Source organism: Mastomys coucha, unplaced genomic scaffold (genome assembly GCF_008632895.1).
Source record: "Mastomys coucha isolate ucsf_1 unplaced genomic scaffold, UCSF_Mcou_1 pScaffold16, whole genome shotgun sequence".
In the NCBI taxonomy this organism is placed as follows: Eukaryota; Metazoa; Chordata; class Mammalia; order Rodentia; family Muridae; genus Mastomys; species Mastomys coucha.
In genome coordinates, this window is record NW_022196898.1 from 64,605,582 (window position 1) to 64,616,212 (window position 10,631).

Genomic DNA, 10,631 nt, shown 5'->3' on the forward strand with positions numbered 1-10,631 from the left:
TAGACCAGGCTGGCCTCGAACTCAGAAATCTGTTTCCCAAGTGCTGGGATTAAAGGCATGTGCTACCACCGCCCCGCTGAGTAGCTGGTTTTCTAACAGATGGGAAGAGAAAGCCAAGGAGCGGTTTGCATGGCATTTAGCTGGCAGTCACTTCTTAATTCAGACACGGCTGGGACTAAAGGTGATAATACTGTTTCTGACTGGATGGTGGTAGCACATGCCTTTGATCCCAGCACTCTGGAGGCAGAGGCAGGTGGATCTCTTGAGATCGAGGCCGGCATAGTCTATAGAGAAAGCTTTAGGACAGCCAAGGCTACACAGAGAAAACCCTGTCTAAACCAACCAACCAACCAACCAACCAACCAACCAACCAACTAACCAACCAGGACAAACCAAAACAGAAAATACTGTTTCTGGATATTGTTTGTCTGTTTTCTATATTACAAATGAAATGATACAACTACCACTATTATTAGTTTAGTGAGAAGTTAGAAGAAGCTGTAGCAGAAGTCTATTAAGGTGATGGTAAATCCAGAGAATCCATCCTTTAAGCCTTGGGGTGAGGGTGAGGTATGATGAAAGAAGAGTAAGTTGGTCTAATAAAAACAAAGGTTTCCCTCCACCTAGCCTCTTCTTTCTTTAGGGACAGGGTCTTACTGTGTAGCTCTGGCTGGTGTGGAACTCCCTAGGTAGACCAGGCTAGATCCTATAGAGAACCTCCTGCCTTTTGATAAAAGCACTCACTCACCCCTTTTTTGACTTTAGGTTCTATTTTCATTTTGTTACAATAAAAGAATTAATTTTTTAGGCCGGGAAATAGAATCTTGCTGAAGTCTCACAGTTGGTGTTTGCTAAAACAGATTTAGATTGGGTACCATACTCTTTTAGTATGTATCTTGAGACTGGTGAGCCAAGCATTGAAAGAAAGTGGTTATACATAGGATCCCTGCCTTGTGTTATGAATGCTGCCATATCGTATTTTAATTACATTTGCAGGTGACGTGTTCTTACTCTTCACGTGGAGATGGCGGCTCCCCAGTTCACCCAGTTCAGCTTCTTCATGGTTGCCTTGCTCATTTGCTCTGTGACTGCTTATCCCAGTGGAAAAGTACCAATGTCCTGTGGTGGGATGATCCCCCAACATAACCACAGCCCACAATCTGAGCCTATTCACCAAATCACAGTGAGTCAGAGGACATTCAAACCTGGAGACCAGATCAAAGGTACAAGTGCTGGAGATAATGATCTGCATTTTTTTCTCTTTAGTTTTTAAAAATAATTTAATTTAATTTAATCTATTTTTTACTTATTCACTGTTTATCCCACTCACTGCCTCTTTCTTGGTCACCCCCTCCGACAATCCTTGATCCCCTCCCTTCTCTGAGTGTGCGGAGGCCCCCTGGGTATCCCCCCCACCTCCCACTCTGGTACTTCAAGTCTCTGTGAGGCTAGGAACTTCCTCTCCCACTGAGGCCAGACAAGGCAGCCCAGTTAGTAGAACATATCCCACTTACAGGGAGCAGCTTTTGGGATAGCTCCCATTCCAGTTGTTTAGGACCGACATGAAGACCAAGGTGCACATCTGCCACATATGTGAGGAAAGGCCTAGGTTGGTTGCTCTGTGTAGTTTTGGCTGTCCTGGAACTCACTCTGTAGACCAGGCTGACTTCAAACTCAGAGTGCTGGGACTAAAGATGTGCATCATCCCTGCTGGCATGATTTGCATTTTTGGCTAGATTTTCTCAGTACTTGTGTTTTTACTGTGACTGGAATTAGACCATTTCATTTTAACCTATTCATTTGTGTTGTGACCAAGGCATCATCTATTTGCATATTTTGTTTACTACAGATGTCTCTATTATGTAGGTGGCATATCTATTCCTTTTTAAGGGCAAGGTCAAAAGTAAGTTTTTTTTTTTGTAGAATATCAAGGCATATATTTGGTAGTTTTATTGTATTAATATTGCATTTACTGTGTATTGTATCTTGAACACTATTAACTCAGTGGAACAGAAAACTAAATTTATTTTACGTTATTTTGCCTTTCCCCCTCTTTAAAAAGTAGTACAATCTCTTCTGTTTCCCTGATTCTTCTGGCAAAATGTAGCCTGACTGTTAAGGTTTATTTATAGCCAGGTGTGTAGTATGTACCTTAATCCCAGCTCTCTGAGGCTGAGGAAGGATCAGGGTCTGAGGCAGCTTGGACTATATGTATAGCAAGGCCCTGTCTCAGAAAAAACAAAAATGCACCTGTAAGAGCAGTTTGAAAGTTTAGAAATGCATCACATCAATAGGAATTCTTAACCCAAAGAATACGCAAAGAAATAAACCTGGAATACCATGTGTGATTTAGATGTCTCTTAGAATTTTACTCTGTAAAATAGAGTATTAAAGATTGTCAGACTTGTAGTAGAGAAACAAGTTCTTTCTTCCTCCTTTCTTTTCTTTCTTTCTTTCCATCTTCCCTCCCTCCCTCCTTCCCTCCTTCTCTCCCTCCCTCCCTCCCTCCCTCCCTTCTTTCTTTTCTTTTTTTTTTTTTCTTTTTTTTTTGGTTTTTCGAGACAGGGTTTCTCTGAATAGCCCTGGCTGTCCTGGAACTCACTCTGTAGACCAGGCTGGCCTCAGAAATCCACCTGCATCTGCCTCCCAAGTGCTGGGATTAAAGGCATGTGCCACCGTTGCCTGCCTAAGTTCTTACTTTCATCTAGAATTTTCTAAATGAACACATTTCCCCCTATAGATTGTTATCTAGCCATCACTCACACTTTAACCCCTGTGGAATGGATATTACTATCTCATGATGGCACAGGTCTGTAATTCCAGCCACGCGGTAACCTGAGACAAGATGATCCTAAGTTCAAGACTAGCCTGTGCTTCACAGAATGAGTTTGAGGCTAGCCTGGGTAACTTTTTGAAACCATGTTTCAAAATACAAAGTACAAGAGGGTTGAAGATGTAGTTCCCTGGTGGAGTTGTTGACTACCATGTGCAAGGTCCTAGGCTCAGTTCCTAGTGCTGCAGAATAAACAGCCAGCCAACCACAGACAAACAAACAAATAACCTTCCTCCCAAACATGGCATGCATGCTCAATGGAACATAATTCAGATATTCTTCTGTAGGATGGCTTTTAACCTATGTGGTTTTATCTGCCTGTCTATCTGTCTGTCTGTCTATCATCTATCTATCTATCTATCTATCATCTATCTATCTATCTATCTATCTATCTATCTATCTATCTATCTATCTATCTATCTATCTATCATCTATCTATTATATATAGTATTCTGCCCGAATGTATGCCTGCATGCCAGAAAAGGGCACCAGATCTCATTATAGATGGTTATGAGCCATTTAGTGTGGTTGCTAGGAATTGAACTTAGGACCTCTGGAAGAGCAAGCAGTGCTCTAACCCCCTGTGCCATCTCTCCAGCCCAACCTATGTTGTTTTGAAGAGATAGTTTCTAACTAAGTGAGCTTTTTCTAAGTGCTTTGATGGACTATTTCTAAATCGTCTATCCTAACCTCTCTTTTTTAATCTGTTGCTCAGTTACTTTATCAGGACCAGAATTTAGAGGTTTTCTTCTAGAAGCTCGTGATGCTGAGGATTTGAGCGGCCCTCCTATTGGCTCCTTCACTCTGATTGACAGTGAAGAGTCACAGCTTCTGACCTGTGACGATGTACAGGTTTGTGTGGAGTTTGAAGTTGATTTCTGTTGGTTCTTCTGGGCTCTTTTTACTCTAGACTGGTACTAACACGTGCAGCAGGCATTTGAACAGATTGCAGTCATCAAACCTTACCACTGGTTCACATAGCAGCATCTAGAAAGGTAGGCTAATAGCTTGAAGAGTTTGTGCTTGGTGATGTTTACATTATGTTGGCAAATATTGGCTTAAAATTTAAGACAATTACTTGAGACATGTTGGTGTACTTGAAACCCCAGCACTTGAAAGGCAGAGATAGGCAGATTTCTGAATTTGAGGCCAACGTGGTCTACAGAGCTAGTGCTAGAACAGCCAGAACCTGTCTCAAACACAGGGAACCTGTCTCAAACAAACAAACAAACAAACAAATAGATGAACAATTTAAGACAGTGTTTAGTATGCTAGCGTGTGTGTGTGTGTGTGTGTGTGTGTGTGTGTGTGTGTGTGTGTGTGTGTATGTATGTATGTATATATAGGAAGAGGAGGAAGCATGCCATCACACACGTGTGGAAGTCAGAAGATAACTTTGTGGAGTCAGTTCCTTCCCTCCATCCTATGTGTGGTCTGCCCGTGCTGAGCTGTTGGGTGATGGGATGGTTACTCTTTTTTTATTTCAGGGATTAGCTGTGAGCCATACAAGGTCGTCCAAGAAGACAGAAATTAAAGTCTACTGGAATGCACCAAGCAGCGCCCCACATCACATACGATTTCTGTGAGTACAAGAGCTCACATCTGTGTAACCACTGCCATTGAGATGGAAGCCACTTCACCGACTTACTGACTGAAGCATTGTCTTGCTTCTTTGTCGTTCTTTGAGCTAGCATCTTGCTATGCAGCATTGGCTGGCCAGGAACTCCCTATGTAGATGAAGCTGGCTTTGAACCTGTAGCAATCCTCCTGTTTCTGACTCCCAGATGGACCTGGCTTTCCCTGTCCTTTTCTCCAACTGCAAACTTCTAGCACATAGCCCAGGACTTCATGCTGTACTTCCCCCTCCCACCCCCTCCACTTTACCTTCCCAAGTGCTTAGATGACAAGTATGCACCACCAAGCCTGGCAGAACTTGATACTTAAGGGGCATTTTCTAGACATTGTTGAGTGAAGTTTTACACTACTTTATGACTTATAAGAGCCATCAATTAGTACTTGAGTGTGTGGTGGGCAGAGTAATACTTCCCGTCTTAGTATGGCAGCATGAGCAAGACAGGGCTGAAAGTAGAGTGACTTCTTTGGCAGCGCTACAACTTGTAGATAGCTTATCAGAAAGTAAACCACTGTGTGCCTCTTGGAATTGGGAAACCAGAATTACAATATTGCTCTTTCCCTATTCATCTGCTTAAGGCAGTGTGAAATCTCTTAAAGTCTTGTGATGATTGCTGAAGGGTATTCCAGACATATGTATATCTTACAGGAGAGAATCTTCTCTGGACATGTCTCTGTTTTCTGCTTCATAGGTCCCCAACACTCTGGAGCTCTCTGCTTAGCACAAGGTGCTAAGGTGAACATCAGTGAGCACTTGCTTAGGCAACTTCTATGGAGTTTTGTTTGGTGGCGGCTGCCTCTTAAACGCCTCCTTTGGAGGAGTGTGACTAGTCATCCTCCGTGAAATGACTAGGAGTGTGCTCTTAGGGAGCAGAAACCTATATAGTTGAGTTGTGCAATCCAGCATTTGTGACTGCTGCTAATTAAAAGAACAGACAACAAACAGAAAGGAAATGGGGGAGAGGGTCATAAAGTTCACATAGTGATGGATGACAACAGTCATGAGAGACTTGTGCTTTTCATTCACCTCTTCCCGTACATTTTCCACTTGAAGTTTTGATTGGCTTATGATGGGCTGCTATGGGGTTTTGCCTAATCCCATTGGTACTCTTTTTCAGAGCCACGGTGGTTCAGAAATATAAAATCTACTGGGTGAAGATTCCTAGTCCTGTAATTTCCCAACCAAATGCTCCTCCCTTTACGACACCTACAGCTACAACACAGCCTTTGACAACGCCACCTTCTGTCTCGCACTTAACCAAATCGGTAAGTGACGTTTTTTGTATCTTCACCAAATACAGTCTTGAGTAGCTTTTCTGGCAACTGGTTCTATTGTCTGCCTTAGCTGTAGTGGGCCATGGGACAGAGTTTTTGGGTTCTGTGTAGAAATCTGAAGGAAGTCTTCATTGCAGCATTATGATTTATAGGTTTGAAAAAAGGACATAAAAATGATTCTACATTCAGAGTATAGTTGCAACATTTACAGGTAGTTCTGCTATCAGGGAGTGTATGGTCACTTGAAAATGAAGTTGAGAAAGCTTCTTCCTTCTCTCTTTCTCTCTCTTTTCTTCCTCCCCCCTCTTTCTTCCTGAATATTAAACATAGAGAGGAAGTTTCATTGTAACAGTCCTGGTTGTTCTGGAACTCACTTTGTAGATCAGACTGGCTCCGAACCCACAAAGATCTGCCTGCCTCTGCCTTTGAGTGCTGGGATTAAAGACATGAACTACTTTGGCCCCGAAGAGAGTCTTGAAGTGGTAGTATAGTGTAGATTTTATTTTATTAAGATTAGAGTGTTGGGCTGGAGAGATGGCTCAGCAGTTAAGAGCACTGGCTGCTCTTCTGGACATCTTGAGTTCAATTCCCAGCAACCACTTGATGGCTCACAACCATCTATAATGGGTCTGATGCTCTCTTCTGTCTGATACCATCTTCTGTCATGCAGGCATACATGCAAATAGAGCACTTGTATACATAAAATACATTTATGTGTTAAAATTAAAAAGAAAGATTAGAGTGTGGGGGAACTCAGGTATGGCAGCACTTGCCCATAATCCCTGCAGTTAGGAAGCAGAGGCATGAGGATCCTTGCAAATCTGAGACCAGGATGGTTTCCATGGTAAGTTCTAGGCCAGCTTGGACTATATTGTAAAACCATTTCAACTCTATTTCTTTTAGCAAACAAACAAACAATGTAGGAAGTTTCACCCTTCAAAATAATCCCCCCACCCCATGGGCCGGCCGGTGGTGGCACACGCCTTTAATCCCAGCACTTGGGAGGCAGAGGCAGGCGGATCGAGGCCAGCCTGGTCTACAGAGTGAGTTCCAGGACAGCCAGGACTATACAGAGAAACCCTGTCTCCAAAAACCAAAAACCAAAAAAAAAAAAACAAAAAACAAAACCAATCCCCCAGGTTGTGGTACTCCCAAAAGTAAAATTAGTTTTATTGCTACTTCATAACGGTAGTTTTGCTACCGTTATGAGTTGTAGCATAAATGTCTGTGTTTTTTGATGGTCTTAGGTGATCCTTGTGAAAAGGTCATTCAATCTGCCAAAGGGGTTGTGACCCACACGTTGAGAACCATTCCTCTGGATCCCTTTCTCTTTGCTTGTTGTCTCTCTATATCTCCTCTTCCACTACATAAGGGGCTGGAGAGGTGGCTCAGCAGTCAAGAGACTTGTTGCTCTTCTAGAGGACCTGAGTTTAGTTCCAGGTCCCACATCAGGCGGCTCACAACCCCAGCTGCAGAGAATTGATGCCTTCCTCTGACTTCCTCGGACCCTAGCATACACTCACACAGATATACAAATAAAACTAAACATGACTACATACACCAGTTACCCTATACCATAGTAGTCTTACTAGGAGTCGTTTTCTTCTGCAGTTTTGCATTATAATGCACGTTGTGCTTTTGTTTGACTGTACAATTATTTAAGAGCTTATCTGCGTAAGTTCTCACATCACTTAATACTCATTTCAAAGCTGCTTTAAGTGAAACTGTTTGTACACCAGCTTCGTAACAGAAAATATTGTCCTTTCATGTGGTCAGTTACAGGGGCCTATTCTTCTTGGAAGTTTTACCACCATGCCTCTGTGCCGATTATAGGGAGCTTCATTCAGAGTTATAGTATTTTTAGGGTTAGAAGTGAACTCAGAGTCTCTTTTTGCCAGAGGTAAAGTGACCCTTAGGGAACAGGTCCTTTGACTGGTAGAGTAGACCTAGGTGGAGCTCAGAGACTAATGTCACATTTCCAAGGTCGTAGTGGCTTCTGTTTTCACCCTACTGTGGTTAGTGATGTCCTCATTAAGCCTGGTTATAGACTCTTCAGCCTTCTCTTCTCACACACCACCCTGACAACCTCTGCTTGTTTTCTCTGCCGAATTGTAGGGCTTATTTTTTTTTTTTTCCCGAGGGTGGAGTTGGGCCCAGGGGACTCATTAAGTACCACACTGGGAGGGTCTGGTTTCAATCAGTATAGAACATTGGCTGTGCCTCCCATTATTCTCACTGTTGTTTGGCATGGTGGCATATATATGTGTCCCCTTTTCCCGTATCACTTAACTCTGAATCTGAATGTGACTTTTAAAATGTGTGTTCTTGCCTAGATCTACCCATAAAGACATGCCCATATTTGGCTTGCCTGCTCTTTAAAACACCGTCTCTTGAAAATTAGTGGGTATCCGGTTGGGCAAGATTGCCAGATTTCTTATTCCTAAGAAATTTCTCAATTTGTGGGGAACCTTGATCCTGGCCTTGGATGATATGAAGTGTTTTTGTTGTTATTGTTTTTTGTTTTGGTTTTTCCGAGATAGGGTTTCTCTGTGTAGCCTTGGCTGTCCTGGAACTCACTCTGTAGACCAGGCTGGCCTCGAATTCAGAAATCCGCCTACCTCTGCCTCCCAAGTGCTGGGATTAAAGGTGTGTGCCACCACTGCTCAGCTAAAGTATTTTATATATTAAATGACCATAAGCTCTCATGTACCACTACTGGCCTACCAGTATAGTTTTCTGAATTATAATCAACAATAATTAGGTATAAAAGTCCATAGTTGAAGAATGCTCCTATTGCTTCTAATTTGTGATCCATCTCCTGTTCCCCGTTTTGCTTGTTTATGAAAAGCTTTTCTCAGCTGTCCAGTCCTTGGCAGTAAACTGCTTGTTTCATAATTAAGATCTTCATCCCTTTTATTTTTCTAGTTCAGTGCCTCCGAGTGTGGGACCAAGAAGTTCTGTGTCAGGAGCCCTTTGAACTGTGATCCAGAGAATGAGCCTGCTTGTGCCTTTCTGTCCTTTACCAGAGATAACCAATCGGTGATGGTTGAAATGAGCGGACCCAGTGACGGCTATGTGTCGTTTGCATTTTCTCATGACCAATGGATGGTTTGTATCTATTGCTTATGTCTGGGATGATGGCAGGAGAGCCACCAGAGTGAGCTCTCATCAGCAGTAGATTAGCTATGCCTTCCAGAGTTCAGGGATCAGACCTAAGGGTAGAACGGGAAAGGAATGGGAAAGAACAGCAGATCCATTTTAATGGCTGTTTCATGGTATCGCTAATGGGGCAGTTATTTCTAAGAGCAAGCTGCCCTAAGGTCAGCTGTGAAGATCACTTTATGTGTAGTAGATTTGCCACCTTATGTCCCCGTCTCTTTTTAAAATAGCAGGAATTACAGGTAAAAGAAATGACTGCATCGCCGGGCTGTGGTGGTGCACGCCTTTAATCCCAGCACTTGGGAGGCAGAGGCAGGCGGATTTCTGAGTCCGAGGCCAGCCTGGTCTACAGAGTGAGTTCCAGAACAGCCAGGGCTACACAGAGAAATCCTGTCTTGAAAAAAACCAAAACCAAACCAAACCAAAACAAAACAGAAATGACTGCATAAAACGTCATGTTTGTAATGCCCTTCAGTCCCATCAGGCCTGTGCCCCTGCTGTTGGTGCCCCTGACTTCCATTTCCTGCTGGCCAAGTGCAGTGGATGTCCAGGCAATGTGTTCTGACTGCTCCTTTGTCCGATGTGCCGAAGGCCTTGTGTGTCTCCTGATTCCTGCTCTTCCTGGGCAGCAGGGTGCTGGATGGGTTTAGGGATTCTGTTGGTGACAGGCAGGTTGTGCTGCTGGGGAAAAGGGGACTGCTGCAGAAGTATCCAGCCTCCCTAGGGAGCGGGAGGAGGGCGGACCCATGGTCCTCAATCTAACTTCCTAATTAGGAAAGGCAAAGCCTTTGGAGGCTTTTCATCATGTTAGGGTTTAAACTTGACACTCACTTTTTATTTATTTATTTATTTATTTATTTATTTATTTATTTATTTAAAAGGGAGCCATAGCTTAAAACAACAAAACAAAATAAGACAAAAACAGAACTCTGACATGACTATGAAAGAAGAACCAAGCTTTATTCCAAAACCCACTCCATGTAAGATGGCGGCACAGGCCTTTAATCCCAGCGTTCAGGAGATTAGAGCAAGAGAATAGGGATTTCAAGGTTGTGGCAAACTCGAGGCCATCAGCAGGTCGGAAAACAAAACAAAACAAAACAAAACAAAACACACCCCCGTTCCAACCCAAACCAAACAACAATAATGAACCAAACCAGAACAATAGAAGCAAAGCAACAAGTTACCTCACAAATGTCTAAAAGTAAGACAACTTCAACCTTTTATCTTGAGGTACTTTTATGGGAAGTTTTCTACATTTTTATGGAACATAATGCTGTAATCGAGCAAAATATTTCCCTGCTTTCTCCCCGTAATTACCATCGGTGCTGTGGCTTATTCTTTTGGGTGTTCTCCACACTAGCAAAATGAATCAAATTTGGTGCCTGAGAAGAATAATGAGGTTGAGTTAAGAGTCAATTGCGACTCTAAAGCAATAACAAGAAGGCGGAGGTTGTGCTTGTTATGCGCACAGGATGGAACTGGCCATGAAACAAAGTCTGGAGAAGAGCGCAGATAGGATTAAAGGGCCTTGTTGGAAAAACACATAATCTCCTTAAGGTGCATCTCTGTAGCGCGGCATTCATTTGTCAGTCATGTGTTATTATATATGACATATTATGTCCTATTTGTTATTCGAATATAAAAACAAACGTATTCCTCTAAGCGCAGCTCAAGTTCATGCTATAATATAATAATAGCCCATTTCCTCCTACTGGCCACAGTTGGGGGG

General features: G+C 42.8%; 1 protein-coding gene across 6 annotated transcripts in view; it reads left to right on the forward strand.

The window, feature by feature from the left end:
• Frrs1 (ferric chelate reductase 1) overlaps positions 1-10,631 on the forward strand; it is a 53,555-nt gene that overhangs the window by 21,845 nt on the left and 21,079 nt on the right. For all 6 annotated transcript variants that reach the window (XM_031375286.1, XM_031375283.1, XM_031375285.1 and 3 more), the window contains 5 exons: positions 997-1,223; positions 3,549-3,685; positions 4,321-4,415; positions 5,584-5,731; positions 8,666-8,848. In XM_031375286.1, coding sequence (XP_031231146.1) covers positions 1,025-1,223; positions 3,549-3,685; positions 4,321-4,415; positions 5,584-5,731; positions 8,666-8,848 — 762 coding nt within the window. In that variant the 5' untranslated portion in view covers positions 997-1,024. The remainder of the gene's footprint in view (positions 1-996; positions 1,224-3,548; positions 3,686-4,320; positions 4,416-5,583; positions 5,732-8,665; positions 8,849-10,631) is intronic.